Source organism: Sphaerodactylus townsendi, linkage group LG08, assembly GCF_021028975.2.
Source record: "Sphaerodactylus townsendi isolate TG3544 linkage group LG08, MPM_Stown_v2.3, whole genome shotgun sequence".
In the NCBI taxonomy this organism is placed as follows: domain Eukaryota; kingdom Metazoa; phylum Chordata; class Lepidosauria; order Squamata; family Sphaerodactylidae; genus Sphaerodactylus; species Sphaerodactylus townsendi.
The window spans coordinates 61357591-61381600 of NC_059432.1; the positions used below are offsets into that span (position 1 = coordinate 61357591).

The window sequence follows — 24010 nt, forward strand, 5'->3', positions numbered from 1 at the left end:
CTGCAAAGCAGAGTTTTCTAAAAGCTTTTGATTCCTTCGGTGGCAATCCTAAACATGTGCAGTCCCAATGTGTGCCTGCACAGAAGTCCACTGAACAAACAACAGTTACAGGTAAGTGCAAATATTTTTCAGTGGGAGTTGGAGAAAACTTAGAAGATCAGTGATTCTTGCGTAGCTCTCACATCGTCCTTGTACTGGATCCAACCCAATAATTCTATCACGAGAATGGGCCATTCTATTGCCCTTCTAGAATTCTTCAGGAATTTTCAGACTCTAAAAAGGTCCCTTGAGACCCAATTTGTGGAATAAAACTGCTGATGTTAGTGATCTTAAAAATATGTATTTCTGCTTAAGACCGCTGTGTTGATTTCCTTTCTCTTAATAGGAGAAGGCAAACTTCCCCCATGGTTGGCTCCCATGCCATTTGGCCACAGTAGAGCTGGCCCTGGGAAATGCATCTTGCACCTCTCTAACCCACCATGTGTACTGTACTGACCTTGTTCCATTGACTAATTCACTCCCCCACACCCAATGAAGTAAGCAACTGGAGGCCACCCTCTAATTGATTTGGAGCCAGTTTCAACCATGTGCTAATAATCTCTGTTTCTCTTTGGTCTTATGAAAACATGTATTGTTGTATATATCTCGTGGCAACAGAAAATCTTTACAGCATAGCTATTTCCCAAATAGACCAGTAATTTCTGCAGTGAAGATTTTAGAGCAAGTTTTGGAAATTTTGCCCACTTCTTTACCACCATCACCATCTCTGCTTTCTGGGCTGTTCATGTATACAGCTTTTCATGAACATGGCCTGGAATGTGCATCATTAATCCTGGTTTCAAATGCCAACTCAGGAGTGGGGTTAACTAATGTGTTTCCATGGCTAGTTCCTGCTAAACAATTATTGTGTTCCTAAAACATAGTTGTCCAACTAACTCTATGTGATGAGATTTCTCTGTGTCTTAAATGGAGCAGATAGTTGATTTTAGTAGTTTGAGTTTCAGGAGCCAGCGTTAGAATCCAGAATCTGAGTCTACAATGTAATATAAATTGGATGTGTTTCTTTAATACCTTTATACGCTGCTTTTCCTAAAATAAGTGCCAAGTGCTTTCTAAACACACAATCTAATATAAAATAGATAATTAAAAACAGCCTCCTATAAGAAAAAGCTGTATAAAAACCATATTCAACATTATTATGCCTTAACTATGCAAATAGTCAATGAGTGCAGTTCTGTCTCCTGTCTATAAAATAGGAACAGTCATTGCTAAACTTGCAGGATAAAGGTGATTAACAAAAGTTTACTACATATTTTGTAACACACCTGCTACTGTACTGCAGCAAACTCTAAATATATTGTATTGTCAAAGGCTTTCACGGCCGGATTAAACTGGTTGTGGTGGGTTTTCCGGGCTGTGTGGCCATGGTCTGGTGGATCTTGTTCCAGACATTTCACCTGCCTGTGGCTGGTATAGCAAGTTCCACCCAAACACTTACTGATTGGTTCCCCACCCGGGGATATGACAATTTATACCCCACTAAAACATTCCATTATCACTGGACACAGTGTGTAACGGACTTCCCTCTGTGATACACCTCTGAAGATGCCAGCCACAGATGCAGGCGAAACGTTAGGAACAAGATGCACCAGACCATGGCCACACAGCCAGTGGTAGGATTCAGCAGGTTCGCAGGACCAGTTGTTAAAATGGTGCTTGTAAACAACCAGTTGTTTAATGATTTGAATCCCACCACCGGAACCGGTTGTTAAATTATTTGAATCCCACCACCGCACACAGCCGAGAAAACCCACCACAACCAGTCTGAATATACTCCTGAACTGTTAGTGTGATCTTCTTCTTGCCACATGTTAAAAGGGTGAGAATGGGTAAGAGCAACTGGGATTTGAGTATCGCACATCATCAAGCTAATGTTTATTTATGTAATGTATAGTATACATAAGACATGTATCTATGCAGTTCTCCCAGCCTACAGTCTTTCCTTCCAGTCTTGTTTCACACAGAGAGAATCTGTTTGATATGCTCTTTGGAACTTGGTAGGCTGCTTATTTATTTCAACACTCTGCTGCAGGCTATTGTCTGTTTCAGAGCTGACAGACGGTATCAAAATCTCAATTTCACTCATGAGCTGATCAAAATATGTAACTTTGGCTTTTGTATCACAGATGACTTATTCGTAAATGAAATGCATAAAGCCTTGTGGTGATGTATTTATCTTGTCTCTGTTCTGTGAAATGTATGAAGAGTGACAGCGGTCCTATGCCTCATTTCACTAATTTGTCAGGCTAGCCTCTGTTTAACACCAGGAGACTCAGGCTAACAGATTCCTGCCAGCCAAGCTGTTAGGATTGTTGTTTGCTGGTGCTGTCGTAAGCCAGTAGTAGGAATATTGGAATATTCCAAGTGTTAATTGTGTGAACATTTGCAGTGGCTGTCTGACAAAATAAAGTTTGAAAGTTTTGTCAGCTGTCCCTGTGTCTTATGGTAAGGTGCTTCCATACAACAAAATCAGATTTTTCAAAACAATTTGAACTGGCCGTAGCCTTGCATAGAGGTGGCTTGCATGATACCTAATCTTCTCATACACAGGGAATCAGCTATTGGTTCACTCACCGTGAAGAGCCTTTCTCCAGAGAGACGTAGGAAGTCTCTAATGGGTATTCCTGTGCTCTGCTTTCAGGAGGCAGGACGTAGTTAAAACGAATCACTTCCTGTGTGACCTCTTGGAAGGTTGAAGTCCCCAGAACGTACTGATCACGTAGTCTCAACAAACAACGAACAAGAGAAACAACCTTGCAACAACTAAGAACTTTAACTGTCAGACTAACCACTGAATTTGGATGGAAAAACTTTGTTTTGAAAGTGGAGGGAGTCGAGACTTCCTACGCTTCTCTCTGGAGAAAGTTGCTCTTCTTCGGTGAGTGAACCAATAGCCGATTCTCTCCAGGAGACGTAGGAAGTCTCTAATAAAGGGGACTCTACAACGCAGTGTCCCTGCTCCCTGGTGGGAATATCAGTTTTTCCTTTAACCAGGTCCAAAAAAATCCTGGAACCTAAAAGCAGTTTGAACTGCGTCGTACCCAAGAATCTAACCTGTAATGTTTTACACAAAGTTGAGGAAGAAGACCAAATGGCCGCTTTTACAGATATCCTCAACCGAGATTTGTTGCCTTTTAATGGCTGCATTTGCCGCCATTGGCCTGATTGAGTGAGCTGTAATCACCTCGGTAGGGACTCGTCAATTTTGTGGAGATTGTAAGCTTTGCGATACATGTGCGGATGGCATTGCTTATGGCTGCCCCTGACATCTGATCGCCTATTATTCTGGGATGAGATACATTACAATAAAATGATACTATTTGAAACTCTTGAACCATTCAGTCCTCAAAGCAGAAAGGTTTTAAAGATCTGCGAACGCCCAGCTTTCGTGCCATATAATTTTTTCTTTCTCGTTGGAGGACTTTGGATAGAAAACGAGCGGAAAGGGATGATTTCCTGTCTCAAATGGAAGGAGTGAACTTGCTTTTTGGCCTGAATGACGCGGAGTCAGATCTAAGGGATCACTCTATCCTTAAAGGGATTTCACAGCATGCTGGGGAAACATTGAGAGATCTAAGTTCTGAAACCCGTCTAGCTGATGTTACTGCTACTAGGAACAAAAGCTTCATTCGGAGCCATCTGAGATGGATCGAACTGATAGGCTCGAATGGGGATCTAGTCAATGCTAGGAGTACTGTATGCAGGTTCCACGATGGAAACCGATGAATCTTGGGTGGCTGTGTCTGGGACACCCCTTTTAAAAATCTAAGGACATCAGGGTGAATTGTAATGCGGTGACCGTGGAACTTTGGCCAGACTTTAGCAAGCCCTGCTAATTGTCTCCTGAGGGTGGTAGCCCTAAGACCCTTTTTTTAACCCCATCCTGTAGGAACTGTAAAACCTGGTTTAGGTCTGGTCTCTCTGGATCTAGGGACCTTAAACTTGCCCATTTTGCAAACAACTTCCAAGTATAAATCATAGATCCTAGTGGTGGATCTCTGTCTAGAACCTAAGATGGTCTGAATAACTTCCTCTGAGTAACCCTTCCTTTCTAACCTTGCCCTTTCAATAACCAGGCATTCAAATGTAAATTGCCTGGGTCTGGGTGCCAGACCGGTCCCTGCACAAGGATGTCTGGCCTGGATGGTAGTGCGATTGGTTCTCCCACTGCTAATTCCAGAATGGTGGAGCTGGACTAGATGGACTTTGGTCTGATCCAGCTGGCTTGTTCTTATGTTCTTATGTTCTTACTAGGATCATGGTCGCCTGTTCAAGGAATAGGCGTCTCAGAAGTCTGGGTATGAGAGGAACTGGAGGAAACGCATAAAGCGTTACCGAGGGCCAGGGTGCAATGAGAGTGTTGGTGGCTATCGCTGTTGGACAAAAGTAACAGGTCATGAACTGAGGCAGCTGAGCATTGTTCTGTGAAGCAAAAAGGTCGATCTCCGGGGTTGGAAAGAGGTTCATAAGTTGTTAGAATACCTCCGGGAGAATTGACCATTCTGAATTGTCCAAGGTCTGATGACTTTAGCCAGTCTGCTCTTGATGTTGAGCTGTCCCTTTGATATGCTCTCGCCTCGTATCGAGAAGGTTTATTTCTGCCCAGTTCATGATCTGGTCCCGCTTCCTTTTGAAGAAATCGCGTGGATCTGGACCCTCCCTGAGTGGTTTATGTAGGCCCTGGCCGCTATGTTGTCCCGTCGACTGGATCAGGACATGCCATTGAAATATGAGATGTTTGAAATATAGAAGGGCCAGAAAAATGATTCGTGGTCTCTAAGATGTTGATTGGGAGGGTCCTCTTGGAGATTTGGAGCCAGAGGACTCTGTGTTACTTCATGCGACTCCAAGGTTGGCTCCCCACCCTGTCAGGCTGGCGTCGGTGAAAAAACTGGACTCTGTCTCCTGACTAGGTAGGTCTTGCCCTGGAGTCCAGCTATTATTGCGTCGGAATTGGTCCGGGCCATCTTAATTGGACTTTCAAAGATGGAGGAATTCATGCGATGTTTTGTCCTTATTTTGTTTCGTGGTGTCCGCACTGATACTGCCCTCAAAATTTTTTTTTGAAGAGGCCCTGGCGTGCATCCTTGCCCCACTGGGTTGTGTCGTAGATGGGATGCTACCATCAGTCCCTAGGATGCTCGCCATAGGCACGATCCAGTGGCAGTTCTTTCTTGGAGATCATGTGGAAGACCTCTGATTGGATTTCCTTTATCGGCTTTGGCTCTCGGAAGGAAGAGAGAGTTTTAGATTTGTAGACATTCTAGCCAATTGCACCCTATAGATGCTCCATTCTGGCGTGGTGGGGTAGGAGGGAACTTTTGCTGATGTTTATTATGAAGCCGAATTGTTGCAGTGTGTTTTTTACTAGGTGGACATCCTCCTGGGCTTTTGTTTTGCTGTTTGACCAAATTAGAATGTCGTCCAAGTAAGGGTGGACGTGGATCCCTTTTGTCTTGGTAATTGGATTATGTGGGTGGCAGGAGGATTTTTGAGAATACCTCAGGAAGCGCTTGGAGGCTAGCCTACGAACGGTAATGCTTTGTAACTGGAAATGTTCTCTGTCCACCGCGAAAAGCGGAGAAATTTTTCTGTGTGCTGGGTGTATTGGGGATATGTAGGTAGTGAGCCTTCGGTCAGGTCTTCAAAGAAGTGAGGAATTCTCTTTCTTTTAAAGGATGCTGCTGTGCATGGTATGCAGGGGATTCCATTTTGAATTTTGCCAATTTTAAGGTGCTGGAGTTACGTATTCAGATTCAGTAGTATTGCCCTCCAGTCCCCTGATTTTTTGGGGGGACTGTGAAAAAACGAAGAATAGGATACCTGCATGTCTGAATTCTACAGTGGAACAGGCTCTATGGCTTTGGATTGGAGAGCAGATGCTGAACCGCATTCAAAGTCCTGGAGACGCTTTTTTGGGAAGAAGACTGATTGGGTGATGGGAAGAAACGGTAAGTTTGGGGAAGTGTAGGAAATTCTATCGTGTAACCTGGACTGTACTCCACCTCCCTGGCCCAGGCATCTACGCATTGGATGTTTCCATTGATCTTTGAAATGGGATAACCTGCTCGCCTACCGGAACATGAGAGCATAGTCATTGTCTCTGGTTCTTGTCAGATTTGGGGAAGAGGTCACCTCTCCTGTAGGGTCCTAGGAGAGCCTCCTCTCGCGTGGCATCGAACCTGGAAAGTGGTATGGTGTTTGCCAGTTTGATCTGGGCCTGTCGTTACCTCGGGGGAAAGATCGAAAGGCACGAAAGGAACTAAAGGAACCTCTACTTGCTGTACCTTCCTGTCTAACAAAGCGGGGGAGTGTCTGTCTATCCTCCTTGTCCTTAACCAGGATCTGATCCAGTTCCTCCCTGAATACCTTCTCCCCCTGGAAGTGGTAACCAGATAGTGCAATCTTGGAAAGGGTGTCTGCCTTCCACGATTTTAGCCAGACTGTGCGTCTGGCTGCGACGGAAGATGCCATGGATCTAGCTGCCACGGACAGGGCATCCAAAGTGGAGTCTGCCAGAAAAGATGCCCCCATTCGCACTCTGTCAATGCTTTCCTTAATTGCCCTATGCTCTGGAGGGAGAAGCTCAGCAATTCTTTTAAGCCTAGCCAAAATAGCTCTGGCCACAGTGGCAGAAGGCAGGAGAGTTTTCATGGACATGGCCAGATAGTCATGTGCTCTTTTAAGATGCACGTCCGTTCTCCTGTCCTGAGCGTCCTTAATGGACCCATCTCCATCTCTAGATACCAGGCTACCAGATTGCATACTGCAAGGAAGCAATAGGAAGTCCCACTAAAGAAGGAACTTGTAATTGACATTTTATTTACGTAAGGAGGGAGCGCGGTAGCCAAAGTTTCTTAGATGGGGGGGGAATGGCTTTGCTGGTTGTAGGATTCTCTGCCATTCTTTTCTTATGCGCTTTTCAAAAAAGCCTCCATAGGAATGAGGAAGCATGATCTATCAGTTCCATCCTGGGGAAAATAATCCTGATTTCCCCTTAGGCCTGCTGCTTTTATGAGCTTGAGTTGCTGCTGATTTGGGACCTCCTCTGCCTCCACAGAGTCTTGCAGGAATCTAATGCTGAGAATAGTCTTGGAAATGAGGAAAGGTAAAATCCTCCCGCACCTTGAAAAAAAATCTTGGGGTGTGATCTGCAGGTTCTACCTGAAACTCTCCTCAGTGTCAGAAAAACGCATCCATTTCTTCCTGGCATTCTCCCTCACTAATGTCTTTCCTCACTTTCCTCCCCTGTTGGTGAGGGACTAAGTTAAATCCTAGCTTCGAGCAGTTCTGTTCATGCACCGCGAGTATGCTGCTGCTGCTGATTAAGTTGCTGCACAATTAGATTGGCAAATTGAAGGGGAGAAAATGAACTCCAAGCTGTGGGACTGTCTGAGAACACAGGGTTGCTCTGCCCTCCCGCTACTTGTGTACTGGTGGGGGGTTGTCCCATAGAGCCCGCTGCCCCTTCTATATTATTCACTTGCCTTGATTCAGAAGACTTTTTGTTGGCTTTTTTAGTCTTCTTTGGTTGGTCCTGGCCAACTGATGGGGACCCAGAACATTTTGAGCCAGCGCCCTTTTTTGTTTAGGTCTGTCGGTCCACCGATTTACAGCCCCCTGAGTTGGGTGGCAGACGGTTGGACATGGCGGTTGAATGTTCTGAGGGGGCATTTCCAACTGGCCCCGGCTGGGGAGTGGAAGCCCTGGCTGCTGCTGCCCGCGTAGACTCTGCCACGTTTGGGGCAAAAACCTCCCTTATGGGAGAGAACCTGCCATCTGCCATTGTGTTGCAGTCAGAGAAAGCAGCCACAAACCGCCTCAGTAATGTGCTCTGCTAGGCAGGAACACCGCCGCAATACTCTCCTCAAGAAAGTGGCATTCAAAATGGCGGGAAAACAATCCTTCGCTGTGAGGAGAATGAAAATTCCTCCCCTTTTCCAATCGTCAGCTCTTCTCTAAGTCAAAACACGGAGGGAAAGGTTGGGGAAAGGAAGGGGATCACAGACAAACAAAACTAGAGGGGAAAAGACACACGGGAAAAAACAATTTAAGGCTCCTTTGAAATTAAAACACGGAGCTCTGAAAGTGTCGTGCACTCCTTACAGAGGCAGGAAGTAACTGGGGACTTCAACCTTCCAAGAGGTCACACGGGAAGTGATTCGTTTTAACTACGTCCTGCCTCCTGAAAGCAGAGCACAGGAATACCCATTATAGACTTCCTACGTCTCTCTGGAGAAGGCAGTCCTCTGTATCACTGGCAGCCCTTACCAGTGGCTGGCAGTGAAAACTGATAACCTTAAGCAAGCAGTTTAGGGAAATCTGGGGAAACTGACATCGATTGCTGTGCTGGTAAGATGGAAAATTTATCAATTCCACTATTGCCTTCTAAAAAGGAAAACTGATGGTCCACAGGGTATAGGCATGCTGAAAAGACAAGCTTGCACAGTTGGCAACCATTACACTGACCAGTGAGTGCCAAAGTTTGGCACTGGTGCTACAGTTGGTCTGAAAGGGCTGTGCAGCAACTGCCATAGCAGACTGGGTGAGTGGGAGGTCACAATAAATCAGCATTTGAGGAAAGATGGGACAATAATGAGGAAACTGTGTTGTGCCATGGTTTAGAATTGATTTTGTTGTCTTGTCAGGATGAATACATATGCAAATAGCATAGGTACCGGAGACCATTGTTGGTGTGGAGGTACATCTAGAGCAGGGGTCTGCAATGTGCGGCTCCGGAGCCGCATGCTGCTCTTTCAGCCTTATACTGTGGCTCCACGTGGCCTGGAGGTCGGAGGGTAGCATGGGGGTGTCCCTCCAGAGCAGCGCTGGAAGGAAAGGTGACTGGAGGGGCCGAACCAGAGGCAGCTCCTTGTGGAGCCGCCTCTCTGGCTCAGTAGATCTTCGGGTCCAAATGGCTCTTTGGGTGATAAAGGTTGCTGACCCCTGATCTAGAGCAAAAAACAAAAACAAAATTCTCCCCTAATTTCATGGTAACAAGTGCAGGAGTAGGCTCTCTTAAACTGTGTGAAACAGATTGCCAGTCTTCAGTTTTATACTGGGTGTTCAGTGAGATCCATGCTCTAATTTAGATCACCTCCCCCTTCCTGCCTGTATCATGGATGCTTCATAATGTTAGGTTTTGGTCAGTTTTCTACCAGCTATAATCTCAAGGGCAGAAAAAAAACCCAGAAGATTCTTGGAGTTGCAGGAACTGTGGGTTCAGATTGCTGAGTTGCTTTGGGAGTGGCCATCCCCTACTACTTTAATCTCTCCCTCTGTTCAGTGCAACGCACTTAGTTAATTGGCAGTTTGCTAAATGTGCTGGCTGTTCTGCAGGCTGCTTGGTTATAGGAAACATGTTCCAGAGGGCTGGACTGTTGTTTCCGTTCCTCAAGGCGTGGCTTCTGAGCCAGGAATGACGGAGGAGAGAAGACTGAAAGACAGTTCGGGAGGGAAAGCAAATGCTTTCTGTCAGAACAGGTTTGGTTTAGTCTGACCAAGTGTGTGTATGCAAAGTGCTCCCATAATCTTGCTGGAGCCCACTAGCCAAGTGAGTTGTGGATGGGGGATGTTCAAGGAACGCCTGGATGCTTCAGGAAGTGGCGACGACAGTTTGGTAGGTGCTCTTCTGCTCTCATGCCTGCTGAAATTGTGTGATGTGGTTGTTGGTAAAAGCTGCTGCGATGAAAAAATCACCGGCAGTGCTGATGTTATTATGTCACGTCTTCATTAATTGTTGTAAAGTTGCTGCTTCATGGATGCCTTGTTAGATGTGGCTGTTGCAGTACATGCTGAAGGTATACTAATGCCACACTAATTTATCATTAGTTAGTGTATCTGGTTGTGCATTAGACTCACACAGAAAAATTGGGTGAGTGGGTCACCATAACAAAAAGGGTGGGAACCACTGCTCTAGTTCAATTGTGGGACATCTGTTTTCCTCCAAGTACCCTTTTCATTTTACATATGTGAAGTTTTGGTGCTGGATGACTGTAGTTTTTTAATGTGGCTTGCTTAGTCTATGAATGTTAGACAGTCTCCTTCAAGGAGTGAGCAGATGAACCTCTGTATTAACGTGTCTGCATCTAAAACTATTCACCTGGCAGTTTGGTATTGTGTGGGGGGGAGGTAGTGGTGGTGACCACTGTTATATCCTGGCAGGTACAGATTGCTTTCTACTTTACTCTAAAATGTATGATCTGTTGAGGGTTTTTTAGGCAAGTTGACAAATTAAGGTAAGGCTTAACATCAAGGCCTTTTCCGCACACACAAAATAATGCGTTTTCAAACCACTTTCACAACTGTTTGCAAGTGGATTTTGCTATTCCACACAGCTTTAAAGAGCAGTTTTAAAGAGCAAACTGAAAGCAGTTTGAAAGTGCATTATTCTGCATGTGCGGAATGAGCCCAAGATTGTTTCCCATTATGGAGTAAAGACTAAATCAAAATTGCCATGGGCAAAAACCATGGACCAGTGTTGCTGGCTGTTGGAAAATCATAAGTATCTGGGAGACAGGGTTATGGGAGCGAATGTTGGAGAGTTTGAAGTGACTGTAAAGAATAAACATCGCCCTCTGTGCAATAGAAACAATTTTTCTGGAAGCTATATGAAAAACTGCTTTCTCTACAAACAGGAAGTCTGGAGGATTGCCACATTGCCTTTAAGTTGTTGTTGTTTTTTGAGTATGCAAATTCTTGTCTGAAGTTGCTGAATTCTTTGAATGAAAGCCAATCCTATAATATCTGCAATATTTCTTACTGCTCTATCGCTTGCTGGATAGAAGATTCCAAATTGCAGAAAGACAGATAAATTGAGCAGCTTTCCCATGAAGGGTAAAGTAGTATTGATACAGGAAACCAAAATGTAAGCCAAAATTGAAGGAGGATTCGCACTTGAACCTGGTTGGTAGGAAATGTTTCTGGGAACAGAAAAGCATCTTTCAAAAAGTATATTGCCTATTAAAAGAAAGCTGGCAAACATACAGGGACACGTACTGCATTTCCTGTCGGTTATTTCCAATGAATGAATCTGGTGTTATGAGACATATTGTATAATACTTACTACTAGCTAAAAGGCTGCAGTCTGTTGATTTACAAAGGATGGCATGTCTTCCTAACATTAGCAACTCTTGTGATTTGCCCAGATTGGAGGGATATTTCCTTCATGACTAAAGCATACCATATCTCCTAACCTCCCTCCTCCATTATGGTTTCTGTTTGATTTTAGTGAAATGCAACTCTTATTAAAAGAACAGGTTTAATTCTGTTTCTTCCAGTAGACATGGGGAGGGGAATATGTTTAATCTATAGCTGTTAGGAATGAGGGTTTTTTTAACAGCATCTTGAAAAGGGGTGGTGGTTTAAGATTAAAAATAAGTATTTTGAAGCACTATTGAGTTAAGAGTAATAGAACTTCCACATTGTGATATTTATCGCTTAAAGTTGGAAGCAATTGCTCCTCCCTCTTTAACCACAATCCCCCTCTTGACTATGGCTGACCCTGCCACTTGGTGGCCCGATCAAAACTGAGTGAAAAGTTAGAGCTGCATCCAGAATTTCTAACAGCTTTGTGCAGGTACAACCATTTTCATTCTTCCTTTCCAAGACATGGAAGATTTACAGTTACTGTGGGTAATACATTTAGTCTGCTGTATGCTTGGTTCTCTATCTGGTAGTATGTTACAACCAAAACATACAGACCTTTAGTTTTTAAAGTTGTCCAATACCCTGCCTAGAAGTCTCATCAACTTGCACTGGAACACAGTTTAGATTTACTTATTCAGTGTTGGCACACGAATTTGGGGAATCCTGCATTAACCATAAAATTCTGATCTTATCAGACATTCTTACTTGAGTGGTACTTGGACAAAATCTGTACATGTGCTGCCTAGGCATAGTGGATAAAAGTAGCCTTTAATATTTCACTCTGCATATTTATTCTTCATTATGAAGTTAGACGGAAGCACTCTCCTCCTCCGCATGATGATTCGTTAACCATATTCTCCCTCTTCAGCCAGTTAATATTTTTATGCCGGTTTGCTATCTAAAGGGTGGGAGGTATTGCTCCTTTCAAACTGGAATAATAGACTTTTTAGGATGGGTCTAGGTTTGAAATGTTATATATAATACATGAATATATCTTCCAGCATAGATATTGTGGTGTTGGCATAGACAATTAACAACATGGCAAGAGGGTACATTTATGATGGCATGCCAAGTATGTAGAGTGGTACTTGCCAGTGTTTTGTTTCCTTTTGAAATGACCGTTATATGATCAGGATGGAAAAATATTTAGTAATTCTTCCAAGTTCAAGATGCAGAAATATAATTCCCCCCATTTGTACATGGAAAGGAACGAGGAAAACCAAGAGCATTGTTTAAAACTTGCTCTTGCAGTAGGAGTAATTGAAACCAATGCCTGTGTTCATCCCTGTCCCCTGTCCTGCTGGCAAATAGTAATGGCCAGAGAGAATTGATGTTTGCTTATTACATTAGCAGAAAAGTGCCTCTGCAATAGACTTTACAATTGTTCTCCCCCCCCCCACCCCCGGGAAATGTAGGAAAGAGTTGAATACGCTTTTGTTGCTATTTTTTAAATGCCCAAGCCTGTTCCCATCTTGCTCCATTCAATACACTTGCTCAGCATCTCCATTGGAGTGGCCAAACCGCTGTGCACATATTGTGTGGATTGCAGCAGGGAAGGTTGGAGGTAGAACGGCTCTCCCCCTCTCCCACTGTGTGGGTCTTTGCCTCTGGCCAGAGGCGTTCCTCCCATTGGGCAAAGTGGGCAATTGCCCTGGGCGCAGCCCTGAGGGGGGCGCAGGTTTGTTTGTGGGATTTTTTGTATTTTCAGTGTTTTTCCATTTTTGGCCTGCAGAGGGCGCAGTTTCTAGGCTAGCAGCACCAAAATTTCAGGGATGTTTTGGGAGACTCTCCTGATGCTATCACCCAGGTTTGGTGAGGTTTGGTTCAGGGAGTCCAAAGTTATGGACTCCCAAAGGGGGTGCCCCATCCCCCATTGTTTCCAATGGGAGCTAATAGGAGATGTGGCTACACCTTTGAGGGTCAATAACTTTGGACCCCCTGAACCAAGCTTCACCAAACCTGGGAGGTATCATCAAGAGAATCTTTTACTGATACCACCCAGGTTTTGTGAAGTTTGGTCCAGGGGGTCCAAAGCTATGGACTCCCAAAGGGAGTGCCCCATCATCCATTGTTTCCAATGGGAGCTAACAGAAGATGGGGGCTACACCTTTGATGGTCCATAACTTTGGACCCCCTGAACCAAACTTCACCAAACCTGGGTGGTGTCATTAGGGGAGCCTCCTAAAGATACCCTGAATGTTTGGTGCTGCTAGCTTAACAATTGCACCCCTGCCAGCAGGCACCTCCCAAATTTCCCCAGATTTTCCTTTTAAATCCCCCCGCCTTAGACATGGATTTAAAGGGAGAATCTGAGGCCCCCAGTTTAAACATTGCAAGTGATGCTGTTTCAGGATGGGGGAGAATCAATCCCAAAATAGCATCACTTCCAATGTCGTTTAAACTGGGAACCCCAGATTCTCCCTTTAAGGTGGATATAAAGGAGAATCTGGGCTCCCTAGTTTAAACACCATTGAAAATGATGCTGTTTGGGGGTGGATTCCAGCATCACTTGTTTAAACTAGGGAGCCCAGATTCTCCTTTGAAACATTGAAAGTGATGCTGTTTCCCCCAATTGGGGGTACTGGATACAACACCATAAATGTTTTCATAGCAGTAATAAAACATTTTGAAAGCATTTTGAAAATGTTTTCAAAAATTATTTCTGCTGTGTGGCATGGCTTATTGCTGTGTTCAGATTTGTGAGTTGGGGCATGTTCTATAATGTGATGGTGACTTTGAAACAACCTGGTGTAAAAAATCATTGCTTGGTCACAGTGGGGGAGGGTGGCTGCCCATGGGGGGCGCCAAACTCCAGTTTGCCTAGATACGCAACTGGGTGTAGCTACAAGGGGGGGTGCGTGTTGCATTGGGCACGCGCCTGGGGGGGGCATCAAACTGAGGTTTTGCCCAGGGCTCCAGTTTGCCTAGTTACGCCACTGCCTCTGGCCACTTCCATGCTTTGCTAGATGGCAGAGAGCCCAGAAGAGGCAGCAACCTGAGTGCAACAATTGGAGGCAGATGTGTTCAAGGCACATAGCAAAGCATGGCAGCATGGCCAGAGGTAGGGATGGGCACTGCAGGAGACATCCAGGTAGCATTTTTTCAGAGGCAGCAGAGGACTACTGACTGCAGGTATTGGCCGAGCCTGCACTCAGCTCTGCTGGCTGTAGATTCCTGTTTATTTTGGTTGTAATACACTAACCATAACTTCCCTTCTAAAATGATTCTCACATTTAATGTTAATGAAAAGTACATACCCGAATAACGTCTTAATATTTATATAGAAGGTTTGTAACAAAATGTGTGAATCACAATAAAAACATGTGTGTAGTGTTCATGTCATGTCTTGAGAATCTCAAACATCTGAAGTTTATTGTATGTGACTCTTATCTAAAGCAAGTTTGGCCACCCCTGATCTATATATCAAATTCTAAAGGGCCCCTCTGCCTGCAGATACTTAAATCTACAGATAGGAGACACACTTCCCCAACAGGTTTTTCTGTAGGCTCACGAAACCCCCTAAGCCTGCAGAAAAATCAGATTTTTTAAAAAATGGGGGTTTGAATTCCCTCTCAATAAAAAGTGCCCTTACCTCAGGCTGCTGGCAGTAGCACAACCTGGTAGCTATGCTGGGCTTACCAGTGACCTCCACTGCTCCCAGTGGGGGCGTTGGCATACCTGCCTAGAGCAATCTGGGTTTGCTGCTGAGAGGAGAGAAACCTCGGCTCACCTACCCATCCAGGTGAGCCCCTGAGATAGGAAGAGAGAGAAGCTGCAGCACATCTGCCCATCTGGTCAAGACCCAGAGAGAGGGAAGGAGAGAGAGAAAGAGAAAAGCCTGGACAAGGTGCTGAGGGTGGGGCTAGGCGTGGGAAGGGAAGGGAAGGGAAGGGAAGAAAGGAGCTGGATGGCTGCTTCTACAAGTTTCCACAGCGAGGTTGGAAGGTGAGAGAGGGAGAGGGAGACTGGATTCCCCACCCACAGGAGTTTAGCAGGGCCCCACTTGTATCTGTAAAGCAGCCAGCATTCAGCCTAGCTCTTCCATATTCTTTTGCCAATTGTCTAGGGACATAACAGTGAATTTATTAGCTTAACTATTCTTACGGTAGGTGCCAGTTTTTGCAAAAGCAGGGAAACTGGGGCATGTGTGGAAGTAGTTTTTGCAGCCATTTTGTCTAACATGCATGGAAAAAGACTGACCAAAATCGCAGAGGAGGCTGGCTGGGTTACTCATACTACACAGTCAAAGGGAAATGACTATTGGCAAAAAGATGTCTGTTATACTAGTGGCTTCTTGTAATCACTTACATACATTTCTAGAGGATTGTTCATACTTTTATTTTCAACAGTATGCAAGAGAAAGGTTACCTAATCAAACCCCAGTGTCCTAGTACAATGCCAAATATTCTGTGAATTGTTGTGTTCTGAATAGGGATATTCCATTATATTGCTAGTTCTGGAATTTGATGCCTTTTCTTAATATAAGGAACTTAATTCTTTCAGTTTTAAAGTCATAAGTGTATACTTTTTCAGAAGTACAATCAATGAACATTAGATAGCCACGATATCAACTGGGATGGACTTGTGTTCAAGAGAGCTTACAGGGTGATATTTAGGGTTTTATTTTTACATTCTGGAACTAGCTGACATCCATATTTTTCTCCAAGGCCAGATTGGCTGCTGAACTTGATTCCTTGTAGTGGTTCAACTGTAATACTTACAACATTATTTCAGAAACCTGTTCAGTATGTTATGCTCTCCTGACTTGCTTTAATCTTTTCTGGATATGGGAGAGGCTAGCCTTTTCAGGTTTTTTTGGTTTGATTTGCCTGTTTTGCATGTTAGGATTCATGGATCAGATGACTCTCCAATTCCTCTCAGATTCTATAATTAGGGATGATTTCACATAGTACTAGATCTCCCACTCCCATCTAATGTATCCTAGTACATATATGGAGAAAGGAGGACTGGTTAACATCTGCAAAAAACCCGAAGTGAATAAGTAGGGCAGACTGATGGGATTTGGCAAGTGCCAGTAATACAATCCAGTAATGAAGGAGTTAATTGTTGCATGCTAATTAGTTAGTGAGGTCAGAAGTCAGTGACCAGGTAATTGATACCTATTGGTTGGCTGGGCTACATTCAGGTCTGCATGTAGGCTTTAGATATATCTTCTTTGTGTTGCACTCTGCACGTGTTCAGTCAGTTCACTCTATCCATAGCTTAGTAGCCATGTAATAGTCTAAGCAGCAAGCTGGCTGTTGGTGCTAGCTAGTAAGAAAGATGTTTATTGTTTTTCTTCCAAGTTTCCCTTCCCTGTAGTAAGTAAACTTTATTTCAGTAAAGCAACTGGTCTCTGCCTCATTATTGCATTAACTCTGCTAATTAAATATTTGTCCACACGACACAGACATACATAGGGGATTGAATAAGCATATTTTGAGGTAAAGACTGAACTTTGGATACATGTTAATTTGGACTTGACCAAGCATGGTTTTAAATCCTTCAGAAAAAAAGGGGGAATAGTCATGGTGGAAGGAGCATGAAGTTAGCTAGTCGGCCATCATTAAATCTGATACCACTGGGAAGCTGGGGTGAGGTAGCACAGGGCACAGTATGACGTGTTACTTTCGTGGTTGCTCCCAATGATGTGAGAGCAAGAGTGAGCCTCATACTGGCTTGGCAGCATGTAGAGCAAACATTTCATAATTCCCTACAGATGTTGCTGCAGAGCAGTTTCATAATGAATTGTGAAGTCGAGCGAGATTCTTCTCACACAGTGAAATGAAGCGGGGGGAGGAAGCACCCCATAAATACGTGTTTTGTTCTGGCTCTTAAAAAGTGAGATCTCCTGAGGAAAAATATCTAAAACTGTTGAGGAGGGAATGCTGGTTTACAGTACAGCAGTCTTGACATAGTACAGCAGTCCTGCTATGCAGCTCTTAATCTAGCAAGTTTGCTCAGTGTCTAGACAGTTTGCCTACAATGGAAGTACAGAAAGGTGTCCTGATCTTCTTCCTTGAGAGCTTTCTCAATAAGGGAGATGTGGTCTGGTGGACAAGTGGTCAAGAAGCAGGCATTATACCATGTATGTTGGAAGTGGCACACATAGGAGTTAATGGCATATTTAGAAAGGTTGGGGGATCTTCTCAGGTCTGGTTACTGCCAACCCAGTCAGGCCTCTATTTCTGTTCCATGCTGCATTCTGTTCCATGCTGCATTCGTGTCTATTCACTGTCTCTGTAGACTAAGGGTAAAACCATAAGTAGCACTGTCTTACAACTTGCCATGATGGAAATTTATTATGTTTACATATGATCAAATTTAATCGCTCAATTTTCATTTTCTAGACAGTACTCTTCCCAGAGTGAGAGAGAGTTGTTATTTTGCCACAATCTTAGCTGTCCCGCGTGAGAAGCATCTGAGCTCGGGGAAGAGGCAGGCTGGCAGCAGGGAGCCAGCAGAGCAGATAGGAGAAGCCCAAGGCTGTAGGCAGCAGAGGTTGGTGGGTGGGGGCACAGGAGGAGAAGGCACTATGGCAGGCAGCCTACAGCTCCTTACTGCTGGTGGGAAGGTGGAGAGGTGGGTGTCTGAATGTGCCCCCACGTGACACATGCAAGTGGCGCCTGGGGCATCAGCCTCTTTCTGTGTCCCCCCCCCCCCAATATGCCTCTGTTGTCAGCATCAGTTAGAGTGCATTTTGCTTGTTCTGAGTTTATAGTGAATAACTATGTCTTGAAATATTGCATATGTTACAACACCCCAGTGATTCCAGCTGTGAAAGCCTTTGACAATATATTGCACATGTGTTGTCTGTGTGACTTTGCAGCTGGAGAATTTCACCTCTGTTAACAGGAAAGAATGTTTACCAGAATGTACATCTAGTTAGGCTAGTTTTTTGTCCCCTGTTATGTGTTACCTGATGACTATCTTGATCTGTTTGTGACATGGGTCAGGCTTGGCAAGTAATACACATTGTCACACTAGTCTGGCAAGTTGTGTTTTATATGCAGTGTTTTGCCACTGAACCCTTTGCCCTCACAACAACCACTATATAGCGCCATCCACCATCTCTTCAATAGTCCAGAAGTGCTCCTGACACTTATTTCTCTGTCAGATGTTGTTGTTATTCCATCAGGACCAAACGGAGAACATGTTCTCCTCCATGTTGCTATTTCATCTTGACTTAACAGTTCACTATCATGTTCATTGCTAAAACATACCTCAAAATCCCCTTGAGAAGCTGTGTGAGGTGGAGGTTAAAACAGGCTCAAGAAGGGCAGAGGTGAAGGGAGTAACAATGCTGGAGAAGATTGTGTTTGTGTTTTTTGGCTTGCCTTTCCTAGACTTCAGGCAAATTGAGGCAAGAACTTGTTTGTTTCCAGTACTTTAAAGGAATTTTCTTGTGGATCAATATGCCTGGTGACTCGGAGAAGACTTTTAACATTCCTCTACAGCCTAGTGTAGAGGGAAGTGGGTTAGAATGCATTTATTTTATAAAATGTGGATCTCCCCTTTCTGCCATCCCAAGGACCACCAAGGTGGCTAACAAATGAAAGCATATATGATAAAATCATATTTTAAAATCATTAAAACTAATCTGAAATCATTAAAACATTTAAAACTGGAACTAAAATATATTTTAAAACAATTATTTAAACAGTGGCCAGGAAGGAAGGACCACTGAGAAAATGCCAAACACAACAACAATCTTTACCTACTGGCAGAAGATGGCAACGAAAGGGAACAGATGAATTTCCCTGGGGGAAGAATTCCAGAGTTTTGGTGCCATGGCCAAGGGGACCCTCTCCTAATCTCAGAAAGTGTGGGCACCTGAAGCGGGCTTCCAATGATAACCACAGTAGTTGTGGTTTTGTTTTGTTTTTCGTTGGTGAAGTCTGCTTTAATTTGGAGAACTCTGCCTCCATATAAGGGTTTGGAAATGGTCTTCAGTGAAATCCTAGCACATAAAACTAAAAGGGGTGAAATGACATGCTTCAAAGTTCATGGTTTTATTAGAGTGTTTATGGTGAAGTCCTTTTAATGTTCATATGAATGCTACTTCTGAAGAAGAATCTGTAGGGCCATTTCCATCTAATTAGGATCAGATGTGTATCAGCTTCTGGTCTCTTTATTTCTGTGCCATAATTACAAATGCATGTTCAGCTCAACATTTCTCCTATTCTTCTCTCCAGTTAGCAATTCTTCATTTTCAGCAGCAGGCTGTCTACATTAAGCTTTTAAAAAACAAGTGAGCTTTTAAAATCTTTACTGTTTTGAACAATTGGATGCCATCAGTGAAGTCACATTGAGAGAATCTTCCTCCTGCTGTAACAGTGTAACTAAATTTAGGTGTGTGTTTTTTTCTGAGTGGGAATATTGTGAAATGAAGTTCCCCAAATTTTTATGGAAACCTGTACTACTTGGGTTCCACTAGTCCGGTTTCCGGACACCAGTCTGCCTTCCGTGCTGGGCATGGGACGGAGACTGTTCTCGTCGTTGTCACAGATACACTCCGTATGCAGCTTGACCAAGGTGGATCGGCGCTGCTGGTTTTGTTAGATCTTACAGCAGCGTTTGATGTGGTCGATCATGACCTTTTGGCCCACCGCCTGGCCGTTTCCAGGGTACGGGGCACTGTCCTTCAGTGGATTATCTCGTTTCTCCAGGACCGGAGTCATCAAGTATGGTGCGGGGATCAAGCCTCCCGGAAGTGCCCGCTTCACTGCGGTGTACCCCAGGGGGCATTATTATCCCCGCTGTTGTTTAACATCTACATGCGACCACTTGCTCAGCTGGTACGGAGCTTTGGGCTGATCTGTCATCAGTATGATGATGACACTCAGCTCATTCTGTTGATGGAGTGGGGAGCAGTCACCGCCCCTGCAGCTCTACAGCACTGTTTGGAGGTGGTTGCTGGTTGGTTGAGCAGAGCAGGTTGAAACTGAATCCATCGAAGATGGAGATCCTTTGGCTTGGCCACGGGGGGGAAGATTGGGGATTTCCAGCTGCCGGTGTGGGAGGGGGCCATTTTGGCGCCGGCCTCTGGGGGTCCACCTGGATTCGTCTCTTTCAATGGAGACCCAGGTGGCCCATGTAACCCGGACTGCATTTTTCCACCTTCGTCAGGCCCGGCGGCTGGCCCCTTTTCTCTCCCAGGCAGACCTAGCCACAGTGATCCATGCAACGGTCACCTGCAGGTTAGACTATTGTAACTCGCTCTACGTGGGTCTCCCCTTGCGTTTGATTCGGAAATTGAAACTGGTCCAACATGCAGCGGCACGCTTGCTCACAGGGGGCGCCTTCCGAGACCATATTCAGCCTGTGTTGCGCCAGCTGCATTGGCTTCCGGTGGAATTCCGAATCATTTTCAAGGTGTGGGTTTTGACCTTTAAGGCCTTACACGGCGTGGGACCCTCGTATCTTCAGGACCGCATTACCCCATATGCCCCTACTCGCCCTCTGCGTTCAGCAGAGGCTAATTTACTGGTGGTCCCCGGCCCCTCCATGATGCGGCTGGCCTCCACGCGGGCCAGGGCCTTTACGGCCCCGGCTCCGACCTGGTGGAACACTCTTCCTCTAGCTGTCCAGGCCCTGCGGGATCTTGGTGAATTACGCAGGGCCTGTAAGACTGAGTTGTTCCACCGGGCCTTTGGAGCAACCAGCTGCTGAGTATGGCGCCCCTGCTCAATTACATTTAGATTACCCTCCTATGGAGGAGTCCAGCCGCTCCCTAGGGGAGGGTTTTAAGGAAAAGGGTTTACCGGGCGCCTTCTGTTATGGTATTACCGCTGTTTTTAATGAAATTTAGTATATTTTAACGATGGAGCTTCTATGGGTTGCTGTTGTTTTAATTGTATAGTTTTGCTCCCGAACTTGTTTTGTATTAGTTTTGTTGTACACCGCCCGGAGCCCCTCAGGGATAGGGCGGTATAAAAATCAAATAGCTAGCTAGCTAGCTAGCTAGCTAGCTAGCTAGATAGATAGATAGATAGATAGATAGATAGATAGATAGATAGATAGATAGATAGATAGATAGATAGATAGATAGATAGATAGATAGATAGATAGATAGATAGATAGATAGATAGATAGATAGATAGATAGATAGATAGCAGTGTCTCCCAAAGTAGTAGTGCTTTATTTCCTGCTAACTGAACTAAGGCAATCAAAATACTTATCTGTTTAGTACTGTCTTTACTTGCATCCACACGTCTACAAATTTTTGTGCTGCTTTCATTGCCTTTCCAAATGGAAGTACTGGATTGTTCCCCCCCCCCTTTTTTTAAAGCATCTGTACAACATCTTGTAATTCACTTTCAAGGTTTTCCCCTGCTTTGCTCTGATCTTTCTCAAACATGCTTTGCTACAATCTTTTTTGAAAGCATTCAGGGGCCCAACCACACTTGGACGATTTCCCTTACATCAGTCCCTGATAGCAACCATTTTCCCTGCCCCACAATTGGAGGTCTTTTAAAAATATATCTAATGGTATTTACTATAGCGGATGACATGATGTTGCATGGATGCTTTAAAAAGCTTCCAATTTGGAAGCAAAGTGGAGTAAAGTGTCCATGTGGAAGCAGCTTTCCATTGCAACTGGACTTTGAATTTTAAGGTTATGTACATATTTGAGTACTTTCAGTTAAAGAATTGCATTTAGGTAAAGTGTAGGACATGAAACCTCTCCATTTCTTCAGTTTTCAAATGTTAAATCCCGCTAAGGGTAAGCCTGTATAATCACTGGCATTCTTCACTTATAACAATCAATCTTTTTGTTATGTAAATAAACCTGAAAGATCATTGACTTTACATACCCTTTCCACCCCTCATTCATGGTTATTCCTTATTCACAGCAAGGCATCCTTTGTTGCATCTGAATCACAAACTATTGCTTGCTTTCTTGTCTTTGAATTGGCATTTGGATTCCTGGTTCATAAGGATGAGAGAAAACCCTAGTTTGTGGGTCAGGTGTACTAATGGACAAAGCTTTGTTGTAAAAGTGGAAGACTTTCATTGTAGAGTTGTGTCTTTGGAAGGGTGGGCACAGGAGGGTCTGGCAGACTCATGAAGCATGCCACTGAATTATGCTTCTAGGAAGCCAAAGTATATCTCCCCACTTGGCAGAAGACGATATCTCTGTGGGTTCACTGTGTTTTGCTTAAATGGACAACTTATCATCTACTGCCCAGGGTAACAGACCACTACTAATTTTTGAGAGGGCTTTCATTGGTAGGTAATGAGAGTATTTTTTTGTAATTAGTTTCATTAGACCACCTCTAAGAGCACGTTGTTGCTGGTAGTTAAACACTTCACTGACAATCCTTGGCAGTGAACATTTTTACCACCCCAAGAAGATTATTTTTCCTGACTTAAATAAAAGTGATAAATTATTTATCCTCACTAAAGCTGAAAGGGAAATTGGTTAAGAGTTTTTACACTAAGATTTGTAAAGTTATTTTCCTCTTTTAGAAAAGAAAAGCATTAACTAAATTGGCTTTAACAATATGGGTTGTCTATATTGCCTAAATAAATGAGGAAACATTTAGTAATGCATGCTGCATTAAATATGATGTTAAATATCAATGACAATATAGCATGAGAACTTTTTGTTTCAACTGGATTCTACAGATGGGAAAGATTCAAAAAGTTGCTTGTCTATAGGAAAGGTTAGTACAGTTCTAAATAACCAGCACTTTTTGTAGTACCTGTACAATCAGTTTTATGGAAAATGTAGTTTCAGTGATTGTGCTGTTATCCAAAATGCTGGAGTCTGCCCTTTTTAGAGTGGGGAATTAGCAAAGGGCAGACCTTCCTTAACGAGAAGTGGACATGCACGGAATCTTGGTTGCCAACTTTTAAAGAAAGTTGCCTTGCAAGAAATCCACAGGATAATTTATATAAAAGTTGAACACATTTTATTAAAAGAAAAATAATAAACATACTAGTGGAGCCAGCCACGCTTTGCTGTGGCAATTTTCCTCTTCGGGGCAATGGTCCTCCTCAGGGCATTTTTTTTCCATACTGGAAAGCTGCAGCGCCTTGGCTGGAGAGAGACAGTGCTTGGCACATCCCAGGGGACGGAAGAGCAGCTGCGTTTGGAGGTCTGGTGGCGAGCGAGGAGAGAGAGAAGATGCATGGGGATAGGGAAGTGACACCCCAGCCTCCTTCTTGAGACAGAGAGGACGCGGCAAAAGGTGGATCTGGCCAGAAGGAGGCTGTGAGCAGCGTGTCTCTCTCTCTCTGTCTGTGCATCCTGTGTCTCTCCCAGGGACGTGCCGCTGACAGGCTCCTCCTCTGGTGTACCGAGAAGGGTGTGGGCGGCACGTCCCTGGGAAAGACAGAGGAGTGGCAGAGAGCAAGAGAAGAAGGGAAATAAATCCAAACTGTTGTTGTTCTTCTACGTATTTTCAAGGAGAGAATAGTGGAAGCAAAAACGCTTTCGAAATAGGCATCAGAAACAGTAATCCTGCATCAGATCCCCAAAGAGCAACATGAAGGCCCTCACTCTGGCAGCCAGCAATATTTTTGCACTTTTGCAGACGCCAGTCACAGCTTTTGGGAGCACTCTCAGCCCCACCCACCTCACAGGGTGTTTGTTGTGAGGGAGCAAGGGCAAGGAGATTGTAAGCCCCTTTGAGTCTCCTACAGGAGAGAAAGGGGGGATATAAATCCAAACTCCTCCTCCTCTTCTACGTATTTTCAAGGAGAGAATAGTGGAAGCAAAAACTCTTCCGAAATAGGCATCATAAACAGTAATCCCGCATCAGATCCCCAAAGAGCTATGGAGAAGTGGCATCCC

General features: G+C 44.3%; 1 protein-coding gene across 11 annotated transcripts in view; it reads left to right on the forward strand.

The window, feature by feature from the left end:
* SH3PXD2A (SH3 and PX domains 2A) overlaps nt 1-24010 on the forward strand; it is a 294236-nt gene that overhangs the window by 230166 nt on the left and 40060 nt on the right. The window contains exon 1 of one of the 11 annotated variants that reach the window (XM_048505266.1): nt 9480-9679. The exons of the other annotated variants lie outside the window; for them this stretch is intronic. Coding sequence (XP_048361223.1) covers nt 9625-9679 — 55 coding nt within the window. The 5' untranslated portion in view covers nt 9480-9624. Of the gene's footprint in view, nt 1-9479; nt 9680-24010 lie in introns of those variants that run through there. 11 annotated transcript variants of the gene reach the window in all.